At 39.3% G+C, this 27,162-nt stretch overlaps 1 protein-coding gene across 1 annotated transcript; it reads right to left on the minus strand.

The window, feature by feature from the left end:
- Positions 1 to 4,101: 4,101 nt before the first annotated feature.
- CIP2A (cellular inhibitor of PP2A) lies at positions 4,102 to 26,486 on the minus strand. The gene is made up of 20 exons (XM_061350601.1): positions 26,277 to 26,486; positions 24,663 to 24,810; positions 23,940 to 24,052; positions 22,774 to 22,868; positions 22,068 to 22,164; positions 21,089 to 21,211; positions 20,793 to 20,938; positions 20,034 to 20,109; positions 18,348 to 18,575; positions 17,719 to 17,875; positions 16,912 to 17,053; positions 16,112 to 16,211; positions 14,775 to 14,893; positions 12,226 to 12,418; positions 10,430 to 10,504; positions 10,235 to 10,345; positions 9,283 to 9,479; positions 6,081 to 6,163; positions 5,423 to 5,562; positions 4,102 to 4,388 (listed from the first exon to the last, which is right to left on the minus strand). Exons 1-20 carry the CDS (start codon positions 26,376 to 26,378, stop codon positions 4,218 to 4,220), a joined length of 2,616 nt encoding a protein of 871 aa, XP_061206585.1. The 5' UTR covers positions 26,379 to 26,486; the 3' UTR covers positions 4,102 to 4,217.
- Between the last annotated feature and the right edge of the window lie 676 nt (positions 26,487 to 27,162).

The following is a 27,162-nucleotide window of genomic DNA, read 5'->3' on the forward strand; positions in this document are numbered from 1 at the left end:
CACCTTCTACACCGTGGCCATGCTTTCAGACTGTACAGCTTCTAAGTCTGACCGTGTGTGCAGGATATTAACACTTCATGCTGAAGTTATGGAAATGCCAGCCAACGTTTCACAAGCCTGGGAAGAAAGGGGGGTTTTGCCTACATTAAGTTGCACATACTAGCACAAATACCACAGCATAAACCTTTTGACCACAATAACTAAGAAACAAATAAATGCTCTGCCTTATTTGTAACGGAGGCAAATGTAGGGGGAGGACAATGACAGCATGGGAAGCAGTTCATCAAAAGCTTCACATTTCATCTTCTGTGGAGGCAAGGATAACCAATTCAATTTAATTCAAAAGTCAGAATTCCATCCCACAGCCTGTTTTATCCCAGAGGTGGTTAAGGCTCCACTACTAGATCTAAACTGCACACAAGAAAAGCTTCCTAATTTCTGCACAAGACAAGCTTCACCAGGGAAAAGCAAGTGGTAGGCACTGTCACTCTGAAGCAGTGGTGAAAGAGAGATGGAGAGATGGAGATGTGAGGGAAAGTGAAAGCCTAAAATAAACCACTAGCATGGAAGTAGAAAAAGATCAAAGAATGCAGAATCAAGACCAGGAAGAGTGGTAAGGTGAAGACAACATACAACACATGATGAATTGAAGAGCATCAACTCCAAACTGTTTATTGTCTCATCACCCCCAGAAAGTGCACAAAAAAAAAAATAGAGAGCACAGAAAACACGGTACAGAAAAAAAACACTGGTTTTACAGCAGCATTGAAATAATATACCAGGCCAAGCAGAACCACATGCCCAGTGGAAACCTCTCTCTAGAGTATAAAGAATAGAGGACAGCTACTTTCAGGTAAGTACTAGTGTGCCTGGTATTGAGATATGAGGTTACTCTGCACTAAGACAACTCAGGAGTCCCCGCACTTGTACAGCAGGGAATTGACAACCTGATGTGACACAGATAATTAAAAATCGACTCCATTGAATTGCTATTCACTGTGCTGGTGCCAGCTATTCTCTTCACTAAATGAGGGAGCCTGTGGGGAAAGAAGAAAAGTCCAATAGCATATTGGATACAGCATGTACAAGAATATTAAAACTGCGGAGGGAACCTTATTACAGAACTAGTTTGAACACTGATAATATCAGGATGCCTAAAAGCAAACCCTCAGACACAGTTATTTATTTGCATGAAGTAAGTATTAAAATCTACAGGTTTTTCTACAGCGAAAAGACCTTTACATTTTGAACAACATTTTAAACAGCCATCAATTTTTATTTGCTAGTTCCATTAGCTGCTATTCATTACAAATTGGAAAAGCACACAAAAATGCTGTCGAAGTGGCTTGATGTGCCCATGCATTTATTTGCTATGCAACCCAACAGAGTTCAGCAACACTTAGCTTAGAACAGCATACTGAGGCAGCACATTTTTCCAGAGGGAAAAAGCCATCAATATTTATACATTGTCCATATTACTGTGGATTCTATCATGTAAACTTCAAAGATGCATTTACCATTTTCTGGGGACAAGAACCTTATTGCTGCATTACCTTACTCAGTGAGCAGCTTGATGTTTCTGCCCTCTCATTCCACCACGTGAGAATAAACTCAGAGCAACATTTATCAGTTTAATTAACAACATACTTGACATTTCCTACTTGAATTTCTTTACATGAACGGTTGCAGTTCATGTACAGTCAGAAGAGGGAAAAAATAGAGTAAAATATATAAAATCCATTCACTTTCCCTTTCCTTTTTTTGTTATTCAACAGAAATGAACCCGCATCTGCAAAAGTACTTTGACATTTAAATATCTGAACCCATGAGACTGAAGTAATAATTTATGGTTAATGAAGCTTTCCTTCCCAATTGAGTTTGCAAAACTAACAAAACTCCTCACTTCAGCAATTCTGATAGCATCTCTTTGACCCTCCTAAGCAGAAACTTCACTTTATGCAAAAAGACAACAAACCTGCACACACTGCACACAAAATTGGCAGCGATACCTATAATTTACCTTACTTGAGAGAATATGCATGACACAGAAAACAGAACAAGTGATTTTTGTTTTACTCCCCTGGTCTTCACGGAGACCAGAACAACATCTGACTCTTACCTGTGCTTAACTTACAAACACCGCATTTCAGTAACAGGTTAAAACCAGTACAACTCATCAGATGTGTATAATCACAACAGAATGTACAAGGCCGTCCTTAGACATGAGTTGAACAGATTCAGTAAGACGCTTCAATTATACAACTGAAAAACAAAGAATCTCAGGTATTTTAAAATCTAGCCATTACAAATCAGATACAAGTAAAGGCAGCAATGCTACAGAAAAAAATATACATTAAATGACTCAAAATTCTGGTTATCTCTACCAAAATATAGATGCTAATGAAACAGCTCTGCCAACGGCTAAAAGATACGTTATTCATGTCACATGTAAACTAAGGACAGGAAAGTGTTCTGCTACTCAAAAATGTGCATCAGGTTCTAGTACTAGCCTTTCATATGAAAGTATATTTCTTAAAAACCAAAATTACCTAAGTAGTTATACTATGAACAATTTATGAAATCCTGTTGGTGTAGAGCAGAAATGCTGAGAAAAGCTAGCAAGTGCCAGAGAAGATTGGCAACAAAGTGCAGATCTTTTTAAAGAATGCAAAATGTTGTAGGATTAGGAAAGTATTGTCTAGTATTTATGAAATATATGTACATTCATGTTTTTCTTATTTTAGCATGGTTTCCCTAATTGATGCTACTTGCTGAAAAGTCATTCACATGTGGTTTTCTATTGCATACCTCCTTCTAATAAGAAATGCCTCCACATAGGCCAATGCCAACCTCATGAAGTTTAACCATGCCAAGTGCAAGGTCCTTCACCAGGGTTGGAGCAATCCCAGGCACAGCTACAGGTTGGGCAGAGAAGAGATTCAGAGCAGCCCTGTGGAGAAGGACTTGGGGGTGCTGGTCGATGAGAAAATGAACATGAGCCAGCTTCAGTGTGTGCTTGCAGCCCAGAAAGCCAACCGTATCCTGGGCTGCATCAAAAGGAGCGTGACCAGCAGGTCGAAGGAGGTGATCCTGCCCCCCTATTCTGCTCTCGTGAGACATCAACCTGGAGTACTGTGTGCAGTTCTGGTGTCCTCAACATAAAAAGGACATGGAACTGTTGGAACAAGTCCAGAGGAGGCCACGAGGATGATCCCGGGCCTGGAGCACCTCCTGTATGAAGACAGGCTGAGAAAGTTGGGGCTGTTCAGCCTGGAAAAAAAAAAAGCTGCGTGGAGACCTCATAGCAGCCTTCCAGTATCTGAAGGGGGCCTATAGGGATGCTGGGGAGGGACTTTTCATTAGGGACTGTAGTAACAGGACAAAGGGTAACAGGTTCAAACTTAAACAGGGGAAGTTTAGATTGGATATAAGGAAGAAGTTCTTTCCTGTTAGGGTGCTGAGGCACTTGAACGGGTTGCCAGGGAAGTTGTGAATGCTCCATCCCTGGCAGTGTTCAAGGCCAGGTTGGAAAGAGCCTTGGGTGACTTGGTTTAGTGTGATGTGTCCCCTGCCCATGGCAGGGGGTTGGAACTGGATGATCTTAAGGTCCTTTCCAACCCTAACTATTCTATGATTCTATATTTACTGCATGAAGCACTTGCACCAATACACTGATAAATACAGCTTTCAACATAACATATTCTAATTGAAAAAAATCCATTTTATTTTTATGTTACTATCTTAAACATTAGAAAGCAATGCTGCACAAATAATGATACTCAGACGAGTTGAAATGTGATGTTCAGAAGAGTTGAAATAAACAAGGCTACGGAAGTGCTTAACCTATGAAGCATTCTCCTTGCCAAGCAGCCAATACAAGAATATACAGGTTAAAAAGTTGGTAGTGACTCTTATTTTGATTTCATTTCCCTATATATATTTAAGAAAGGCTAGTCACCAGCAAAATGTGCATGCAGCTCCCAATACAGGTGATCATAGTTCTATGAAGACCACCACAAGGACTATTTGCTACACAACAGCTCACTTTTTCAGATCCAAGCTTCCACAGTTATTACTTTTTCTTCTCAACTGATACGAAAGCTATTTTTTGTTTGGTTCTTTTTTTTCAAGTCAGACAGTGTGCTCTCCTCAGGTTTAAACATCTGTACATATACTCGCACATATGTATAAAATACTGAAGTCTAAAAAGCAAAGCCCTATAAACTGAAGTTCACTGTTTCTGCACTTAACTTGCCACCACTTAGACTGTGAATCATTGCAATCATGTTGGAATGTTTGTTCAATTCTTCCTTCTGTAGTTTTACAAGTGCTTCTTTTTCTTCCAAGCGTCCTTCCAACTGGGATTTCTGAACTTCCAGAGAAGATGCCTGCAGAAACAAACAAAACGTTATCATATCCTCCATTATCAACTGCTAAGCACACATAATGCAGTGTGAGCTGAGTGGTCAATTTAAACAAGTAAATTAAAAAGTAGTTTTAAACTTAAAAGCTCCTTTTGGCAATCTCTCAGCTATGTATTTGATGCACATGAATAATTACAGCGACTGCCACACAATGATACCATGGGAAACCACCAACTCCCATACCATTGCCCTGTTTCAGCAGCACAAGTGTTCACAGTCAAGCCATCCACATGTCATTTCAAGCCCCACACCAGCAAATATTTACCAAGAACAAGGGAAATATTTGCTATATGCTGGATAATACTGCTTGCAGAGATTAGGCTTTGCTTCCAGGGAACGGAAATACAGCAAATATGTTTGCCAGGCTGCACACTTAGCATTTGTTGATCAGTTTGCATGAAAATGAATCTCTGCCTTGTGAGTTTACAGGGAGCCTTACCTACAGGCAAGGACATAGAGGCTGCACTGAAGTTTGAGGGATTTAGTTTTGCCTTTTTTAAACACTATTTTGTTATCTTGGTATAGCCAAACGGGTCTCTGTTTTGAAAAAAGACAGGCTTTTTCTTAGAGACAAAAATCAGTTATTAAAATTTCAAAGACCAAAAAACATTGGTTGCATTTTGGTATGTACATATGTAGCTAATCCACAATAAGTAAGCTAATCCACATTTTACAGTAGTCAAAACTACTAAAGAGGAATGCGGTACCTTCTCTTAATACTGTTCTACAGGTTTGTTTTGGGTTTTTTTCCTTCCTTCCAAACATATTCTGTAGTCACACACCATGCCTCATACAGCCTCATCAGAACCTGACCCTGACTTCTTTTCTCCTAAATTCAAGCTCAGCTACTCAAAAGGTATAAAATTCAAGTTGAGAGAATTTCTTCCTATCCGCTATATAGGCTGCTCTTTCTTTAGCTACTTTACCACCAAAATACAGGTTTACCAACTCTACCAGTTAAACAGATATCTAGAATGCAGGTGCAAGTAATGCCTTACCTTGATACTCAGCTCTTTCCTTGCTTGCTCCGTTTTACTTAGTTCCTTTCTAAGAATATCTATACTTTGTTCCATATCTTTTTTTTCTTTCTGCTGTGCTTTCAGTTTTTCTTCCAGAACTTTTATTTTCTGTTGCAAAGCTTAAGAAAATGAACACATTAAAAGATGGGATGCCAAACTTAGAAAAGATACACTGCATTGCCTGGGAAACAAGGTTCTGGGGCTTGTTTCTCCTGTTTTCTTTAGATTCAACATAGCTGTTAATAATTGAATTACTGAGTAGTGCCACCTACTGCTAAGCTGTAGTAACTGCTTCCAGTCATATTTGCAGAAGAGTTAAATTAAGCTCTTGTAAAATTTGCAGTCCCTGCAGAAAACAGTTTCAATGGACATGCTGTAAAAAGATCCTGAGGGGAAATATGATGCTGTGCACGCATTCAGTGAATTCCATGTAGTCTAGGAAATCAAGTTTATGTATCGTTTCTAAAGAAGAAAAAGCTGTGTATTCATTTCATTCAACTGTTAAATTAGCTATCCCTAGCTAACTAAGATTTACAAGTTACTTAGTAAGATACAGCTTCTTAACCAGAGCCCATAACAACATCCAGTTAATCCAGTTAGCTCTCTAGGTTCAGTGATGTTTAGGTAAGTGACTTACTCGCTATTTTGCCATCTCTCTCCTGTAGCTGTTGCTGTAATTCTTTTCTGTGATCTTCGCTTTCTCTCAACTGTGCAGCAATCCTAAAGTTGCAGAGAAATAAACTTTAATGATCAAAAGGAGATCTGCCACCATTTCTCTATCCTAAGAAGCTAGAAGGATTTTTGTATCTTTTCCAGTTCCTGTCAGGAGCTTTGAATCAAACCTATGAATTTGCAGAGTGTGAGCACAGACAGATTTTATTTCCTCTCCCCCCATAAAACAGTCATTTCCTTTCTCTGATCAGCGAGACACAGTAGAAACCACTGAAAAAGCTACTGTCTGGAGCTTAAATGTCAGAAACTGTTGCTTTTGATTAGAGCCACAAAGCATCCAAAATACAACAGCAGAACTGAAATTGTCATTCAAACAAAGCCAAAATTCACTGCTACTGGTGATTAAGGATGCTGGGGTTTTACCTCTTAGTATGCTCCTGAGTCAACAATACCATTAATAAAGCCTGCTTCATGCAAGCACATCTATGTATAAAGATTTTCCAATACCATATTCCAGATTGTCACACACCACTAGGCAAACACAACGATTTCATAATATATCACCAAAATCCATATACACGGCTGTTTCAGTCTTCATTAGATAGGATGATACTTAGTTTCCACAATAATTTAATATACAGGTACTGTCATCTATCAGCATTACAGTTGTCACCTGTGAAGCTAATCTACCTTTTCCATTACTAGTTAGCCTAATTTCTAAGGCATACTCTATCTGCCACTTGCTTTGCCTAGATGGCATCTGCTGTCACTCTCGCTGACTTGTTCATCCACTTCCTATCTACCAGTTTCTAAGCTGCAGCCTGTAGCAAGAGAGGTACAGAGTTAATTTCCATGGTCTACATATTATTCATGACAGTTCAAGAGTATCTCTGTAACAACTGCTCCCCCAGCCTGCCTTTAAAAAGGGGCAGCTGTCACCAGAATATCTTCCCAATTACACTGAGCTAGCTGCATATTGCACCACTGAAATTAAGTGTCCAAATTTATTCAGTAGCAAACTTAGGTATCAGTATGAAAATGTTCCCAATTGGATCAGAACTCAAGGCAGTGATTTGGACTGCTCTGATTAGCGACAAGGCAAAAGCCTGGAAGGATGAAATGAACTTCAAAAGGAAAACCAAGAATAGCATTTTATTTCTCAACTGAATACAAAGCCTGCCTATGAGCATATTGGGTATTCCTCCCCAACCCCAATACAGGAGCAAACAAAATTAACCAAAGTCACTACCATGCATATTCATCTAACATACGCATACAAAACCAACCCTGAATTATCTTTTGCTTCCCCTAACTCCACTTCTCAGACATTACTTAAAGCTCAATTGAGAAATTGAGGTGAAATGCTACTTAGTTTTACTGTTTAATTTGCTTTAAAAAGACCAAATTGGACTTACCTATCATTCTGCTGCTTGAGTGATTCATTTAGTTTCTTCATTGCTTCCGTTTATTTAGTGAATAGCATATAATGTGTAAATCTTTATGCTGTCATTCAGTGGTTTCATACAAATGAATTAGGGGGCTATGGTTGAAGAGTTTCAGTGCTTTCAAAAAGCTTTTACTTTAATATAACAGTTTGCTAAATAAAAATACGTGCTAACTATCCTGCTCAAACTGAAAGCAAGGTGTTTTGGGGGGTGGGGTGTCAGTTGAGGACTTTTTGGTGGCAGTTCGGATCTTGGTTTTGTTTTTTTAATGTACATACTTGGAGGAAGAAAAATACCCCAACCCAACAAGCCAAGCATCAGTGGATCTCTTACATATCCTTAATTATTAAGGATCAGGAAGCAAATTTCCTCCAGCAGAAAACTGTTAGGAACAGACAAAACATACCAATGCCTTTAGAACTTTGACTAACACAAACTGCTATAAATTGAGTATTTGCAGTCTTTTAAAAGGACTTTTTGAGTCAAGTCTATGACTGTTGTCTTGCGATATCAAAACTGAACACACTGTAAAAATACAGAATGCCTTTAATACAAGCTTATGATATACATCTCATGCTCTAAGCAAATGTTTTCCCATTTTCCTACGAAGAGGAAAACTTTCTCCCCTGATGTCAGTTATCCAGTTGGTTTCAAGGAACAGTATTATTTGAAGTGTGCAGATAGTTTAGAATGCTAATTTTTGCTTTACAAACACATTGTAAGATCAGAAAGCTATTTTGTGCCTGCTCTTGAGAATGTAAAACTGTCAGATACTAAATTGAGACTGGCTTATTTCACATTAATTAGTCACATACACGTTAGCAGAGTACGACTGCATACAGTTCAAGCGAAGAAGGAGATACTTCTACAGCAACCATACCAGATAGTTATCCAAGACTCCCCATAATGATAAAAAGTTGTATATATTTTTCCTCCCTCAATGGCTCCCTTATTGGCAGCAATATACCCTCAAACTTGTCAAATATAATGGCTGCTCCCATTACTAAGCAAGAAACTTGCTCACAATTTCACCAGCTTCTTTGCCTTGCTGACACCTAGTGACGAGACAGGCTCATGTGAGTTGCAAAGCCAAAGCTCTTTTGAGCCTTTATTCTTCCAAAGCACACTCCCTTTTCGTAAATAGTTTTTATCTTTAGATACTTTGTGTGTCTCACATGTCCTTTTTCAGCTTAAGATCCTGAAGAAATTATGCTTATAAATATTTTGGGGCACACAAGGTGCCTTCTTCCTCTCTACCTCACTTTTACCCAAGTTCAATCAAATTTGCTACAGAAGTGATCAAAGATGCAAGCTTCTACCTTATGCAGACATACTGTTATTGGCTTCTTCTCCAGACTACTTATAGCATGTCATCAAGACAGCATATAAGAGCAAAGAAACACATCAACAGTATGGTGTAATACTAACAGAAACTAAGCATTGTTAATTTTGTTTCTTAGAGAACAATGCTCCCTTTTATACAAAGGTCACGCTATTTCCTGAACTGGGCCTTAAACTTTGGTTCTCATTCCATTTCATATAGTAACTTCTTGAATGAATGAAGTTAATCTCATTGATAAGCATATAGAAGAAAAAATAATCATGTTTCACCAAACAACATCAAGTAGCATGTACTTTGCCTTTCTAATGTGTTTAGCTCAGCAAAGGGCTTCCTCACCCTTTCAATACAAAGTATTTGCTTAGAGATCTTACACGCCTTACCTCTGAAGATGATCAGCAGAGGATTTTTTCAGTACTTCATATTCTTCTGCAACTGTTTGTAACTTCCTGTTGTGTTGGAAAAGCTGTTCTATATCAGTCTGGGCTCTTTCAGATTCGGTCCGCTGAGCTTGCAGCAAATCATTGAGTTCTTCATTTTTTCGCTCTGCATCCTTCAACATTGCAGCAAGAGTTCTCGCCTTCAAGTGGAAGGACACCCCCCCAATAAAAAAAAGCCCCACAGTTACAAACTATTCTGTTTCACAAGTCACTTTGTACTAGGCATATTTGAGACCATAGATCTAACACTAAAATGCCATCAGCTACATTAACTATTTCTCTCAGCTAATATTATTGACAAACTAATTTGCTCACTGATTTCCTTTGGCTTCCTTTATAGACAGTGTGAGGAGAAAGGGAAGAAAGTAAAAGATGACACATTTTAGCTATGAATTTAGCAATATGCAGCCCAGTCTTTATTATAACCTTTAAATAATAGAAATTATTCCAAGTTTTCAATGCACACCTCAAATACATATTCCATGGAAGCAAGCTTTAGTTGAAAGTTCATCTTGGACAAGTGATTAAAAAGCACAAACAGGAAACAGTTCTTCATATACCAGCAAATTCTACATAGAATTCTAGTGTGTGGCTATACTCATTTTCAAGATTACTACTATTAGTTTAACACTAATGCGTAATGAATAATAATCAGGACAATAGGTTAGTTTTGTTGCCTTCCTATAAGGAAATGGACATTAAAGAAAACTGTTCCAAAGAAAAATCCAGAGGAAAACAGGATGTTCATACTAAAAATGAAGACTGCCTTAACTTCCAAGCATAGCTACACTAAGCATTGTAGAGTTTCCACCCACGCAATCACGACTAGAGCTACCCAGACAATTATTACCCAGTCCCACCTCAGAGTCCCAGAAGGAAGCTGCATGCTACTTACCTCGGACTCAGCCTGGACTCTTTGACATCGGTACTGAGTCATCAGCCTCTCAGTCTGAGCCTGAGCTACTGCCTTAGCTTCCAAAAGGTCTTGCAGCCTAGTTTCTTTAGCCTGTACATAGAAAGGACGTTTTTCCATTAACATTTTCTGAATGAACAGACAGCAGTGTACCCATACACATTAGGCTGTACTCACTGCTAATGCTGACAGCTTCTGCTCATAGACATCCATTATGTCAGATATCCTCATATCGGTGAATGACTCCTTCATCTGTGGAAATACAAACAGATTAACAGAAAAGGCTGAGGAAAGTCATTCTGAGAACAGAACAGAATTAAATTTACCCAGTCACTAGAGGAAATTAACCATACATGACAGAAATCCTAAGTGTTTATCAAAATGTAATCCCAAAGTCAAGTGAAACTGCAACTTGGTGATTTCAGGACATTTTTTCTTAGGCAGTGCTACTATAACACCAGTTTTGAGCAGCTGCCCATGCTTACACATAACCAAATGCAAGCTATCCTAGCAGTTCTTACAATGAACACCTACCGAAAAGTTACTATCTTTGCACTACCTTGACCCAGAATGTATGATTCTTGCACATTAACAATAGTCCCTGTGCAGCTCCAGTTCTCAGCTCATTTTCCTGCCCTTAAGTAGGAAAAAAAAAAGTAGTGTCTTTGTCTGCTTTGAAACTTGTGATTTCTATGTCCTTTTAGTTATTACTACCCTAAGAAAAGCTTCTGTAAGTTCCCTTCACTCCCCTCATTCTGTACAGTAATAGTATTAAAAACCTTCTCAATTACATTCTTTCACACATTTGAGCTTCACACAACACACAGAATGCACAGAGATGAAGCAGTGCATATTTCAAGTGAATGTGTATATTGATTTTTAAAGGAAAGTTGTAATAATTAGAAGGTTTAAGAAAAGATTCACCCAACAACTCAGCAACAACTTTCTCCTCTAAAAGAAACTGAAGCAGCTTTACAATCTGTCACACCTGGAAGCTGCTGCACTAGTGCTGCCAGGCACCCACAGCTGCTTTAACTGACATTAATATATACACAGCAATGTACCTACAGGCTGTCATGTGCTGTCCTGAAAAGGATGATCAATGAGAGCATTCAGTGGCAGAGTACGAAGTAAGCCAACCAAGACCCACTTAACCTTTTTCACTAACAGGCTGAAGGCAATGCCACTAATACAGATATCAAACCATTAACAGGCACTTTCTGCTGTTCGTTTTCCCAATCGGCATACTGTTCTTTTAAGCCAAAAGAAAAGAGAAGCAACAATCCATCACTCAGTCTAAAGTAGCTACAAAGCTGTTAACTTGCTTTGAACAGAAAAGAGAAAGAGGAAACACATTCAGTATTTGACAGTACGGTCTGCAAAGCGGCACACTCTATGTGGTGCGTGTTTGGGTGCCTCATTCACCATGCATATTGCTGCAGAGGGAAGCAAAAGCTTTCCTCTGAAATAATAATAGTGCCTTTCCAAGAAGGCCACAAAAAATGTAACTGGAAAAATTAAAGAGTCAGCTACAGGAAAGAAGGAAAACATTCGTATGCATGCTCAGGCATACAAGAGGTGCACCATACTCTTCTAAAGCAGCATATCATCTCTTTCATCACAGGCTGCTTGTTAGGAAGTGGGAAGAGGCTCCCTGTATGCGTTGCAGCAAGCCTTGGCAGCTGCAACCGTATCTGACACCTGCCTCCACATCTGACAGCTAAGAAGCGCATGGGTAAGCCTATTGGAGAAAGAGATCTGAATAAGGAGCCCCTAACTACTTCTGATGTAGCACAAAGAATCATCACTGAATTCTGCTCAGGAGCTCAGTAAAAGGAGCACATTCCAAACAAGCAGGAATCTAAACTGGACTCAACTGATACTTGCGCGACAGCCTAACACTTAGATTTCTGCCCTGTTCCCCCAGTAAAGAGTGTCAAGTATTTAAAAAGGGGTATATTAATTCTACTAACCTCTAGTCCAGAATGAAGTTTTTGTATTAATTCCTGAATATTTGACGTTGTGGATTCATCATTTGAAATACAGGATGAGGAACACCTCACCGAAGTAACGTTGGTCATGGGTGAAAGCAGCTGGATTCTTTTTGATGCATGCTCTGCTTTTTGTTTTCTGTAAGCATTATTTGCTGCAATGCTTTCACCAAGCCTGTATAAACACAAAGAAGACCATTACTGAAACAAGCTGCTACAAATATTGTAAGGACTGAAGATAAGAACCATTTCATAACCTACCTTCTCTTTCATTGAAAACAGATTACACAACAGTCACATTTGCATTATCACACATTAAGATGTGGTATTAGACACGTGCCCAAACTGTTTCTACGGAAAGCAGAGAAAAAATAAAGCCTGTCATGGGTAACCTTTGGAAACAAATGCAGTACCCTGCCAGAAAGGGCACTGTGTTTAGCTCTTCTTGAGCAGAAGAGACCACCTGTCTCTATTAGCCTGAGAAACAGGTTATTTCACATATCATTATTCAACTTAACTAGGCCACTGTTTGCAAGTAGGAAGATTGAAAAGGGCAAGAACTTTTATTAGGCACAAAAATAAGATCAAATCATGAAAAGGCAGAGTGCTACCAATAAATCTTAGTTCTTCCTTGTCTCTGATGCTATTTTACAATACGATACTGAGTACAGCACATTTCATTTTGGAAGTTTTAGCAAAAATGTAAACATTTGGATATAAAAAGTGCCATCAATTAAAATCTGTATGGGGAAGAGAACACAAAAGCTTAGACAGAAGTAATTACATTAACTATATTTCAGTGTATGCACATAACTTGTGGTTGGTATTTTAGAGGCAGCTACTCATGACGTGCCAAATCAGAGAGAAATCAAAAGAGCTGATTTTTGAAGCACCAGTCAAAAATCTTTTCCTACTGATAAATTCCTTACTAAGTCATCCCAGCCACTTCACTGAAGTGCTGTCTCAATTGCTTTGTAAGTGAACAAAGCCTATTTTTAACTTGCATTTATAGACATGTTATTTGGCTATTCCATTGTACGACTCCAGGCATATTGGACTGTACAGATCCTTCATTCTTCCAGCCAGACTATTTGTTACTGGCCTTTATAAAAATGTTTCCTGTACCCATAAAACCATGTGGTAATAGAATGGATGAGATTGAAAGGGACCTCTACAGATCGTCTGGTAGCTCTCCTGCTCTAAGCAGGTGGCCCAGGACTATGTCCAGTAGTTTTGACTATATCAATATATCTATAACTATGTCAGTATATCTATAACTTCTCTGGACAACCTTTTCCAGTGTCTGACTCCCCTTACAGTAAAAGTTGTTGGGATTTTTTTTGGTTTTATTGTGTCCTCCTCCCTGCCCTTCTAAAGAAATTTAAAAGTTGATTTTCCTTGTATTTCAGTTTGTGCCTACCTCCTGTCCTGTCAATGGACACCACTGAAAAGGCTCTGGCTCCATCTTCTTCGTTCCATTCTATCATACATTTATACACACTGATAAGATACTCCCCGAGCCTTCTCAAAACCAATCTCAGCACTCTCAGTCTCACCTTAAATAACATATGCTCATCCCTCCAACCTCTTAATGGCCCTTCACTAGACTCATTGCAGTATGACTGTATCTCTCTAATACTGGCGAGCCCAGATCTGGACACACCACTCCGGATGTGATCCCACTAGGGCTGAGCAGAAGGGAGTTTAAGTTCCTGTAATGCTGCTATCTTTACAAGCTTTCTTAAAAACAACCAAAAAACCACAATGAGGCAAATCTCCATGATCTGGTTAGGTCACCTTCTTTTTCTCCAATATAAGTAGTAATACAGTCACGATTCCAAGATAACTTAGTTATATTACAAACCTTTCACTCAAAAAAAGCAGCTGAAATGCCAAAAAGGAATCTGATCTGGAAGCTCTTTCAAGTAATCCCTATTTTATTTTACTTTTTTTTTAAACGTTGGACTAACAAAAAGGGAAGAAGTTTCAGATTGGTTTTCAAGATTGCAAAGACCATGATACAATTTAAGATAGTTTTTCCTATTTCATTACATTTACAGAAATACAGACTCCACCAAATAGAATTTCTCAATATTTTTTCTCCTACTTAGACCCCTTAAATGTTACCTCAACTGCTATCTGCATGTGTCTTATCTATTCTGTTCTTTCTTGGAAGTTACTACACAAAGAATAAACAAAGCTTTAGGAACTGAAGAGTGACATGCCTGTCAAAGTTCAGCAGAGAGAGCAATCTGACACTTAGAATGTCGGACACACTCCAAGTAGATAGTCCCAAGCACTGACTACAGGCAAATGAACTCTGAGGGACAGGAGTCAGACACCAGTATTCTCTCTAGGATCCATGTTAATTGAACATCGTCAACATTTGAACTATTTCTTTCCCTCTGTCCTCCGAAATCACTACAGTTTCTTCACTACAAATGAAGCCAAGTAACATGCCAAGAAACACCAATATCACTAAACCCATAAAAATGTCAAATCCTACCAGTCTATCACAAGAAGAAACTTACACTATGGCAGGAAAATCTGGTAAAGGTGCAGCCTCAAACAATATTCCAAGTCCCACTTGGACTTGCTCTCTGTGGTCTGATGTTAAAGCAAACGTCAAAGGTGCAATCAAGCGTGGATCCTAAAAAAGAAACTGCTGTGGTCAAAACAAGATATAACAGTCAACAACAAAAAATCCCAACACCACATAGACATCACAGTATCAATGCCTATTGTGGCATCTGTAAAGAATGAGGCTAAACACACATACACACACACAGAGCTTCCACAACTAGTTCCAGTTCAGTTCTTGTTCTGTTCGTCTTTATTTGGTATAGCATGGTAATATATAATATACAGATATAGGTCTGAGCTATGAAGCCAAACAGACCACATCAATCACAGTGACTGTCTTCAGTCACTATAAATTCTATTCTATTAACAATCACTCCCCAGGCTGCTTCCAAGCCTGACCTTGCACCCATACACACAAACACTCCCTGGCTTGCTCAAGACCCAGGTGCACTATCAGCACTTCTCCTTTAATTATCCACATAGCAGGAACAGGACAGCTTGCAGTTCCCACAGCCCATTAGCACAGAAAAGTTGTATTCAAAACTTAAGCTACCATCTTAAAGTTTGCCCTTCTAAGTTTCTGAGCCTGAAGTTACAGAAGAGAAGTGATTTTAAAAATAGCTTACACTTCAGAGTACTTAGAAACATCTTTTCCCATTAAAGCCAAAGCAACAGGTAAAGAGACTAATCCCCCTCAAGTTTTCAAGTGCTTAATTTCCACCACAAAGCTTACATTTTATAAGGATTTCCTGCGAACTGAAACTCCCATTGTTACCCATTAAATTACTTAATTTCCATTCTTGAAAGAAAAACTAGCATGAAGTGTTTGACTGTCTCGATTATTTTCCATCTACAAAGTAAACTGTTAAGATACCATCTGACAAATAGTTACCAGAACTGTTTCGACCAGGCAAAGTCACAAATTAGATGTGTGTATTTAATAATAACCAACTGCACAAACAATTACATGGTTGTGATGGGTTTTTCCCAGTCTGCTACCTTTAAACTGCAGTCCTAATGCAGTCTTAAAAGGGTAGCTCTTACCAGGCAGCTGAAGTATGACTAAATGTGCATTAGTGAAATACATAATTGCAGGAAAAAGCCAACTGCTCTTATTTTAGAAGAATTAACAACAAAACAACTTTAAGAAACGTGCCCAGGGGACTGTATTGCCCTTGAAGTTTTACCGCTTCAGAGATAAGCATACAGAACTAGAACTACTGCACTGCAGTGACACTTCCCTTCACAGATACATTTCATATGACACTTTCAAACTGCAAAATACCTGCAAAATTTTGTAGAAGCTGACTTCCATACCAGGTACATCCTGTTTCAGTCTGCTCATAAGATCAAGTGTTTTCAAAATAATATCAGCAGCAAGTTTGCTTTTAAACATACAAATAGAAAAGCAAAGGGGAAAGAAGGAGGGTAAGAGAGAGATTTGTCAGATCAGCACTGATACATAAATTTAGTCAGCTTTTAAATAAATAAATACCCTCACAAAGAAATTAAGTATTTCTATCAAGGCAACAACGTATCATCACGAGACATCCTTTGACCTGCTGCTGAGCTTCTCCAGCGTGCCAAGGTTAGAAACAGTGAAGACCAAAAAACCACTTTCAAGTTGAAACTGAGAAGGGTTTAAATATAGGTCCAATTATATTTCTCTGATTTTTGGCCATATAACTTTTGGTTATATTGACATTCGGGTTAATGACACTGAGCTGAAAGAACGTGGATTCCATATTGCATAAAATCAAAAGGAAAAATTAGGTGCATTAAGCAATTCTAGTAAGCTTCATCTTGGATAAACCTGAACTACTCCATGAGACTTAAGGTTTTGTTCCACGTAAGTGGATCCCCAGCTCATGCCAAAACCAGCATCTGAATGTTTAAATTAGGTTTTAACTATTGAACTGACCAGCAACATTAATTTCTATTGCCACAAAAATACCAAATTGGATTTTAAAACAGTACTGATTTACATGCATTTAAATGGCATTTTTAACTACAATATACTTTCCATTGAAACAATATCACGAAGAGTCTTACCAGCTTAGATTTTATATAGATTTATGTGCTCACCACATTTTAGAGTCCCCTACTTTTGTCCCAAAACCAGTATCGATCCCACTACAGGTAAACTGGTGTTCTATTAGAGACGTGCATTGGCCGGCAGTCAGCACCTTCGAGGCATGCATTTTCAGTATGTCATCTCTACAGAGCAGTAGGTTGAGTTAAGAACAAATTTCATGCTTAGGTATTGGCACAAAAAGACAGTATTTCCTAATAAAAAGAGGACACAAAAGCTGGTGTATCAAAGCACAAGAGCCTCCAAAAGTGCTTTTGTAACCCAACTACATAAACCACTTGACTCATGTTTAACTGACAAACCAAGTAAGCTTCACTTATCAATTAAAAACACTCACTTGGACACAAACAGCTAAGGGAAACAAGCGTAAAATGAGTGGCATAAAGATGAGCAAAAAAGCAGTCAGCAATCAGTCCCCAAAACAACAACAGGTTACCTAGGAGTGAACTAGCAGAGACTTCTTCACAGAACTCATCTTAGATGCATCATGTCCTCCTTACTACGTCACATTACGGACACTAAGGACTCCAAGAGGAGTGCGAAATTGTACAATTTCACATTATCTTTCCTTATTTCACTGATCTAAATTTCATCCCACACCAGTATATTACAAAATAATTTCTTAGCAATTAGAAAGCTACTTAAGGTCTTTCAAGATGACAGTCCTAAGTAAAATTAGGGCAGTTATTGCCATTAAAAGATATTAAAGTCACCCTAGATAGACATTTTGTCTAGTATATCTTAGAGCAGATTATGGTGCAGGAATAAATTAACAGCCAATAGGCAGACAAAAAGGATATTTGTCAGGACATTAATAGCCTTGGCCATTCTTTCACACTTCTTCACTAATAGCTCATCCACAATCTGTTCTGGCATCTGAAGATGATCAAGAAGAACAGGCAGCAAAAGATCCACAAAATGCTCGGCTGAGGCACTGTTCCCACTATTAATAACATCCTGTAATAAAGACATTTTATGGCAGTTTTTGAAACTACAAAGCAAGGAAGCCAAGCCTATTCTACCCCTCCTCCACTGCCTTCTTGCTTTCCCAGCCTCTTGCTATTTCAGGTTTAAGATTGCAGATCAGTAATACACTTGAGGAGGGAGTTCAACGAGAAAGAGCAGAAACTTCCACACTGCTTCAAGCCTTAGTAAGCAACCGGTTGATAGCTTAGCTAGCATCTACCTCGTGACTTCACAAACTACTGCATCTTCCACTTACTTTTCAACACTGGCATATTTCTAAACTACAGCATGTCTTTACAAGAAAAGTTGTTTTACCAAGTATGGAATTCTAGAACAGGAAGAAGCTTATTTGGGATATATTTTTACATGCTATATTTCAAGTAAAATGCTAAGAGTTGCTTAAAAATCAGTTACAAATATAGCTGCTAACAAGCTCTTTAAACTCAATTATCAGTCCTGGTACCTCAAAAATCTCTTTGAATAGTTGCAATGCTAGAACAGAAGAGTCTTCAGAGCCTTCCAATGGCTGGTTTGACAAGTGCACCAATGCAACAGATGGTTCAAAAGTCTTTGAGCGAGTCACAGATCTGGTATTTCCAGAGACTGGCAAGCCAGATGGTTCCAGTATTGCCTGCCGCAGGATATGACGCAGTTCTATCACAGAACAGAAGGCAAGCAGGAGCTCTAAGATCTGTGTGAAGTGAATGAGAGTTCAAATGCTTTTAAATCAAGTACTTACACAGAAATTGCAACTCCCATAGCACAGGTCTAGAAAGATATACTAATTCTATGCAACTCCTTTTAGCACTTCAGAAGTTATCTGAAGAACAGTTACCTTCCCTTAAAGCCAAGTCAGCAACAAAACACAGTTCATTAGACTGGTGAAGGCTTGTGACAGCATTCAGTGTATTGCTTTCCCTTCTTTTTTAAAAAGCATGACTGCTGGGTATCCAGGAAGCAGTAGAAATGCATATACGCTCAGAATGAAGAAAACTATGGAAGGGAAAATACTCTAAGACATGAACAGATGCACAGAAAGTTGGGGCTGTTCAGCCTGGAGAAGAGAAGGCTGCGTGAAGACCTCATAGCAGCCTTCCAGTACCTGAAGGGGGCCTACAGGGATGCTGGGGAGGGACTAATCATTAGAGACTGTAGTGACAGGAGAAGGGGTAACCGGTTTAAACTTAAACAGGGGAAGTTTAGATTGGATATAAGGAAGAAATTCTTTCCTGTTAGGGTGGTGAGGCACTGGAATGGGTTGCCCAGGGAGGTTGTGAATGCTCCATCCCTGGCGGTGTTCAAGGCCAGGTTGGAGAGAGCGTTGGGTGGCATGGTTTAGTGTGAGGTGTCCCTGTCCATGGCAGGGGGGTTGGAACTGGATGATCTTAAGGTCCTTTCCAACCCTGACTATTCTATGATTCTATGTGCATACTCGGGGATGAAGAGGAAAGCACCCTGGAAGGCTCCTTGTCAATGTCTTGCTAAATCAACAACAAAATAACATATATAGAAACCTTAGCATTTATTATGTACTATAATGTGAAACACATTCATAGGAAAAGCTTAAGAGCTGTTTCACAGATGTATTTAGCCCAAATATTTTCACAATGTTTAATATTTTAGTCTTTAGCAACAGATAGCCAATATTTCATTTATGTAAAGTGATAGTGAGTCAAAGTTGAATACAACAGTTAACTGCTTAACCAAATGTGACATCAATTTGTTCAACTAATATGAGAGAATGTATGAATAAGTCCTGGAAGTGAGCATCACTGTTCCCTGATCAGTCCTAGTAGTATTAATTCAAGCTTTAGCCGGTGAAGTAAGGTACACACTGCATTTGTGGTAGACCCCAAGATTTCCTACTAGCCAAAGCACAAAAGGTGTTCATGTTGCCTTTTGCCTTTAGGTCTGCTACCTGAAAGCAGGCACAATCTGGCAAAAAAACAACTACTACAAATCCAACCTGACAGCCTTGTGAATAACTACAGTATAGCAATCTGGTGTACACTATAGGTCATTTAGGAATCCTGAAGTCAATATATTTCATTATCAATCCTTGTACACAAGGAGCTTACTTATGTAAGCAAAAGTGGAACTCGATTAGGAGTTGCACCCTCTTAGCCTTAAATTGGAAAAGTATAAATACCTTAGATGATGAATTGGGATCCCTTCCATGAAGAAGATCTAATACTTGTCCAAGGCATGAGGTAAAGTGCTCATATCTACAGCACGCATAGAGGAGGAAAGAAAAAGAATTAAAGGCAGTTCTGTTACACTCAGACATTTGTACCAAGTGACGAATGCAAGTGCCCTATTCCTCTCCTCACTCCCAAACACTTCAACTACAGTGATAGTTTTGATAGAGTAACTTCTATTTAAAATACACATAGCTTTAAAAATATTCCAAGAATGAAAGAAAATTCCTTAAAAACAAGCCAAGATTTTCCAGATATTTTTACTTATCAGATTTAAATTGAAATTCAGTAACTAAAATCTGCTAGCTGAATTTGCAAAACTAGTCAAGCTCTACAGCTTTAACACCCTCTGGTAGAATTATTACAGCTTCAACCATACTATTCCACTTCAAGATAATACAGACTTGTAACAGGCAAAATTGCTACTCACCAAGTTGTTTGACCACCAATACTGTTCAAAGAATTACTGAACACCCTATTAAATATTCCTTAAGGGATAATAATGAATGTGTCACAGGCATGTGTCAATCAACGTAACACAAGAATCCTTCAGCTTCATATACAGCCGCTATTATCAACTAGCAATATTCAAAAAGCATCTAGGGACTTTTTTCCCCACTGTTTGGTTCAGAATACAAATAGCACAGAGCAAAGAGACTGAACAAGAGCTTAGGAGAAGTATCTTGTACTTTAAGGAAGTGAAGCCATACCTGCTTAGATAATCGGCAACTTTAGGGTTCTTCAGAAGATCCATGAATAGATCAACAGAGTATTTTCTTGTTAGAGTACCATCTCCATTTACAACAATATTGAATATCAACTGAAATGTCTGATGGATATTTCGAGCATGAAAGAGCTGAAAGGAAGAAGAAAGTTATCTATGGGTATGTACTTACTTTGCCTAGGTTTTTAGTAAAACTAGCTGGAATTAGAAGTTTATTTGGCCAGTGTGAGCATTAGCTTTATCTACAAATGGAGAATATAACAGATTCAAAGCATTACTTACTTTTTCTCCTACTTCTTCATTTAAAGTAAGGCTTGATAATAGTGAAAGTGCAAACACAACCATAGTCAAGCTACTATGGGCAAGGAAGCTTATTAAGGTACGATAAAAATTCTTCACGTTATTCTAAAGCAAGAAGGAGAAACACAGGCATTACAAACTAATTCTGTTCTTCAAAGAACACCAAATTTGCATATTGCCCATACTTAAAAATAAGCCATACAAATAATGAATACAAAAAACATATTAGAACCATAACAGTTCTCTAGGAAAGTATTTTAGTGTTATACTGCACAATACTGGTGTTGATGTCAACAACTAAATTATCTTTTGAACTTTAATAATGAAAATAACCAAACAAACAAAAAACCAAACAAAAACCAAACCCAAGCAAAATAACACAACCATCCAAGGAAGAAATACCATCATTATTTTAATTTAATTTCACTGAAATTAAGTAGTTGTACTGAAATCTCTAATAGAAAACCACCACTGCAAATTGAGCCCTGTCCCTTTTCTGCTCAGAGAACACTGCTCATTATCTCTGCTTATCATGATCAGTGGTGTTTTAATGTCTTTTAAAAGGCAAATCCCTTTCTTGGCCCAAATTACCAACCCAGCTTATGGAAAACAAAAAATCCAACTACAGTCTATGTTAACAACATTTATTTCTTCTAAGGAAGAGCGCTCACATTTTAAATTCCCCTTTCATTTGCAGAGAACAGTTGCAGGCACTGAATGCATACCACAAACTAGTGCAACAACACAGCAATGCGGAGAATGAAAAAGAACACCCAGTTTCCTGAGCTACTGGCTTTTTCCTCAAACATGAGAGAAAATCACACCAGCACTGCAGAACAAGCAGGCCAGGGTTATTACTGCCACAAAAAAAACAGTACCTAAGAAACACAAAGGTAATTCCCCAGAGTCAAGTGTTTTGCACGCAAGCCAGACGATCACGACACAAAAGCAAAACTCTCACCAAAGATTTTATCCGCGTTTGAATAGACAAGTTGTGACGACAGAGATTTGCCAGGAGTCCCAAACACGGTATCGTTAGCTCGTCTTCAGTGTGCTGACTTCAAAGTCCAGAAGTTTAAAAAAAGAAAATATGTTTTTATTAAAGTATCCAGAATTTAATTACAAGAAGTTGGAGCATGGGGGACAACGGGTATGGAAGATGTTTTGGTTTGCTTTTTTAATTAGATACCATCCTACCAAGCAAAGCAAAATTCTAAATGCAGCCACCACAGCGTGAGCAGTTTTTAATGGAGTACATCTGAAAAAAAACCCAAACCCCAGTACCAGAGATCAGTGCTATCAAAGATAATTTACTGCATGTGCTTAATAGTCATTGGACCTTTTATGAGTACATGTGCACAAAATTTGCATTAATCTAACAAGTTTACTCCTAATGACAGGCATAAATTTTCTTCTGGCTTTTCTCTTTGTCAGCTCCCTGCTCCTAAAGGTGTGGGATGGGTTACGAGGCAAATTAATATTCAATCACCCAAAGTTCCACAATCACTGCAGCTGGCAATCTGTAACAGCATGGTTTTCAAAGAATTCAGAACAAAAATGCCACAGCTTACTCTGGAGACCAGGTTAGTGCAATATGCTACTGGCCTTCAGAAAGTTTGGAAACGTAGCTACTACCCATAAGAAAAGACAACCAAGTACATGCTTACACATGTTGCATTAGAAATGAAATCAATTCATCAATGTTGGCACCAGCAGAAAAGACAGGAACATTGTAGGTTAGCTTCTGCAGCAACTGAATACTCTGAGGAAATAAAAAGATATTCACATATGTCTTTCCTATAGCATATCACTGAAGAATGTTACAAGTTACAAAGCTGAAACTGAAAGAACAAATAGCAAGACACAACCACTAAATTAATTTCCAGACTCTCTAATGTTAACATAACAATTACATAAACTGCTGCAAGCACAAAGAGTAACATCCTACCACACTGATCCACTCAGTAACAGCCCAAACCGATTAATATGGTTTTATTTTGACAGAGAAGTTACCTTTAGTCCATTTAGTTCTCCCCACTACCTCATTTGCAAGTTGTCCATTCTGTCAGTGAGAAAGGGGCTTTTCCCTATTGGAAGATCTACAAGTGCCACCAAAATCCAACAAGTACCTTGCAACCTCTAACAAAAAGTATGTTTACAGAAAACAGGTTTGCTGTAAAGACTGCAAACAAATGCAGTGGTAGTGAAGTCCTCCCTTCGGCATTCTTTTGGCCCATAAATGCATTAATATGAAGTTAATAGAGAATCATAGACTGGCTTGGGTTGGAAAGGACCTTAAAGTTCATCCAGTTCTAACCCCCCTGCCACAGGCAGGGACACCTTCAACTAGATCAGTTTGCTGAAGGCCTCATCCAATCTGGCCTTGAACAGCTTCTTTCATTCCTTCACAATTACACGACGAAGATGACCAGTGTCCATGCTTTTATCACGAACATTAGGAGAAATAACTGAATACCTCAACTGAAAGTAACCTTCCAAGCCCTCAAGCACTGATTTCTTGAAATAATTTAAAATACAGGGTAGCTTTTTTTTGGTTGGTGGTTGTTTATGGTTTGTTTGTTGGTTTTTGGCTTTCTTTTAATTTAAGCAGGTGAGAAACACAAGCAGGATTAAAGAGAGAACACAAAGAACTCTACGCAGTATTATAATCCTGCTATACTAGCCTCATACAACAAATAAAACACACAGCTAAGATTAACTCTACCTCAACACATTATTTCAGACAGCACTTTGGAAGAGCTTTTGTATGCATACAGTATAATGCACACTACATAATTACAGCCAAATATTCTTAAGCATTAGTTCTTGTTACCTGTAATAAGACTGGGTCGCTAAGATTAGTAGAACTTCGATGAACCACTCCTGCCAGCACGCTGGTCAGATTGTAGGTATCTTGAAGAGTTTCTCTAGTCTCATTGTCTAAAGCTAGAATTTAAGAATTATTAAAAAGAACACGAATCACCTATCTAACAGCAAAAGCAACTGGTGCATTGGCTACCAATCTAAGCAGAAACAAGCAAGAGGAAGCAGAACCGATTTTGTAATTGGGAAACTTGATGCACACAGGCCCAGGCCATTAGAGAGCCCAAACTGCAGCCCAGCAAACACTCCAATAAGAGAGGTAAACTAAAGTGATGACAGTTGCTGATGTAATATGGCTTCTCCCTATCTCTGCATCCCCCTTGGCAGGTTTTGTCACTTCATTTAAAAAAAGGGGGTGTTTTCAAGCTCAAAAAAATAAAATAATCAAGGACAAGAGAATAATTCCTCACCCTACCCAGGGTGGAAACAAATGCTGACAAGCATGATAGTTGTTGTTTCAGTGATGACTTCAAATCTGCTTCTCATGGTGCTATATCATCTTATCTGGGCTTGTACATACATTCATGGGGCTCAGCCAAGCGTTCCACTAAAATGAAAATCACTTCATCTTTCACACCTTAGACTTTTTCCAAGTTCATCACCTATGGCACAGAATCAGCACCAATCTTGCCTTTCCTTTCCCCAAGATAAAAAGTTCAGATGCAAAACTTACCTAGCTGTGACAGCAAAGTAATCACAGACAAGGTTAGAGATGGGCTTATATTAGCATCCTCAAGCAGTTCTACTAGGCAACTGAGACATTCACTTGGCAGAATCTGATTTGAAGCAAACAATCGTGTAAGCTTCAGTCCAGAGATAACCTGGAAATGAAAGGAGAAAACCAACCTTAATTAGTCAACTGCAGCAAAGTATTTAACACAGAAGCCAGAACAGAGCTGTATTAAATACACTCTGCCCTATTTGCCAGGCTGAGAATGTAAATGCACTCTAACAGAAAAACGAAGAAAGAGGGAAGAAGTCTGAAAAAAAAAAAACCTGGCTTTCATTGTTGTGGATGTGCTCCCTCTACTTTTGGAAAATAGCAAGTTTTCACTGTGATCATTTATAACACATTGGAGCTTCTTTTGTTTGCTTGCTTACAGCATTTACAGTAACAGCATCCTTTTCAATCTCATAGCTGGAGCAGAGCAACACCTGTGTATCTTCACACACTGAACACAATTTACGCCAGGTTATTCTTCCTATATGTGTTTTATCATAGACAGAATACAGGGATTGTTTATTTTGAAGGAACAACCAAACAGATTGCGAACGTTCTGTAACCAGCCCTCAGCTGAGCCCAACAGCCTGCTTTCTGATGATGAGGTCAAGAACCCAAAGGTGCTGCTGGAAGGATAACCAGTAAAAGGCAGTGCTACTTTGGGACCACTCGGTGCTTGAGATGAAAAAACGGCAGTTCAAGGAAGCCTATATAAGAAGATGCTGAAAATTATATACCTGCACATCAAGTAATTAATAATAATAATAATAATAACAACAACATTGTTCTTGCATATCCCATACATGTATCTCTCAAACAAGTACAAAGAAGAAATCTAGGCTGAACACTAACTCTTACATTAGTGCTTTAGCAATTTAACAAATATATCTGTATTTGACAAAAGTACCCTGCAGATTAAGCAACTCAGTCTCACCATACCAAGCATGCCCACTGCAAGGTTGGGGGCAAGGCTCTGCCTGGAGGTCTGGGAAATAGACAGGCCTCCCCTGAGCAACAAACACTTTTGATTATATGCTCCATCAAACCACCAAACCCCAGATACAAGACATCCTTCAAACTCTGTTTTTAAGGTGTGAAAATTAATGATCCTCGAGAGTCAGAAATAAGGGGGGGGGAAGGTCAACCATAGGCCTGTTAATATGCTTAGCTGATACACAGGTGATCATAATGACACGAACAAAACCATCCCAAAAGGCTATAAAAAAGAACACACCAACGGCCCAGAAACACTGCTAAAAACCGACACGTCTCCTCTGTCCGACGGCCTCCCCCAGCCCCTGGCAATGGCACGGAGTTTTCTCTTCTCCACACGGAAAGCACCAGCGCCCGCAGGCTGCCAGCGGTCACAAGCCGGCCAAGGCCCCGGCGGCTCCGGAGCCTGGGCTGCGGCCGACCAGCGAGGCGGAGACAGCCGAGGGCAGGCGCCGAGAAGAGACAACCGGCCCTCATAACCTAAGAGGTACAACAACCACCGCCATGTTCCCGTCCTCACCATTATCCACCCGCTCCGCTCCAACCACGGCCCCCGACCAGCGCCGCCCTCACCTCCAGACTGCGCTGCAGGAGAGCCGCGTTGGGAGCCGTCTTGGCAGCCCGATACTGCGTGGCTGCCAGGAGCAGGGACTTCATGCAGCCTGAAGCATCCATGGCGCCTCAGCTCCGCTCTCAGCAGCGCAAGCCACCAACACAACTCGTATTTCCCGCCGCCGCCGCCATTTTGATGGCACCACCCACGGAACGGGTGGGGCCGCCGGGCCCGCGGGGCATGATGGGAAACGCGGCGGCTGCCATCTTGCTTCGGGGGTGGGGTCGGGGAGCGGCGCACAGGGCTAATGGCGGTAGCTGGTGTACTGTGGAAGGGATGCGGAGATGTACAGTGCCCCGTAAAAAAACAACGTGTTCGTGCTGACAGGCGTGTAGAACTGTGGCTCCCCTTTCAATCTACCACAATTCAGCAACATTAAAAGTACTTCAAACCGTTTTGATGTCGTTGATTAGTTCTTCATGGCATGGATTTAACATTGCATTTTGGTGTTGATTTTGTTCGTTCCAAACTACAGATTAACACTAGTATCCCCTGACACTTAGCTGAAATACTACCCACTTGTCCAACAGTGTGGTAACATGAATCATGCACAAAATAACAGAGGTGAGAGGGTTTTAAGCATCATATTGATACCAGGGAATCAAGGGTTAACATTGTGCCTGCTTGCTTAAGTAGTCTCTGTGCTTGGTGAAGCAGAACCCTAGGAGTCAAAGTTGCTACAACAGTGAAGCAGAATTGTAGGAGTTACAGCTGCCAGGCAGAACTGTAGTAGATAAGATTCATAACATTGAAGAGATCCTTGTTTAAATAGGATCCATAGAAAGAAAAGGAACAGAAGATAGCCAGAGTAACAACATTTGCAAACTGGACAAGTTTCTGCTTTAT

This window comes from Neopsephotus bourkii, unplaced genomic scaffold, assembly GCF_033783945.1.
Source record: "Neopsephotus bourkii isolate Nb327-2 ecotype Australia unplaced genomic scaffold, CSIRO-AGI_Nbou_v1 NB_532, whole genome shotgun sequence".
NCBI classification, from domain to species: domain Eukaryota; kingdom Metazoa; phylum Chordata; class Aves; order Psittaciformes; family Psittacidae; genus Neopsephotus; species Neopsephotus bourkii.

Excerpts from the sequence above, each read along its gene's own strand:
- CIP2A (XM_061350601.1), bottom strand. The coding sequence starts at position 26,378 with ATGGATGCTTCAGGCTGCATGAAGTCCCTGCTCCTGGCAGCCACGCAG. Across the intron at positions 22,869-23,939 it reads GCGACCCAGTCTTATTACAG|AGTATTCAGTTGCTGCAGAA; the intron begins GTAACAAGAACT and ends TTATTTCCTCAG. Across the intron at positions 16,212-16,911 it reads GTAGGGGACTCTAAAATGTG|CAAACTTGCTGCTGATATTA; the intron begins GTGAGCACATAA and ends TATGTTTAAAAG.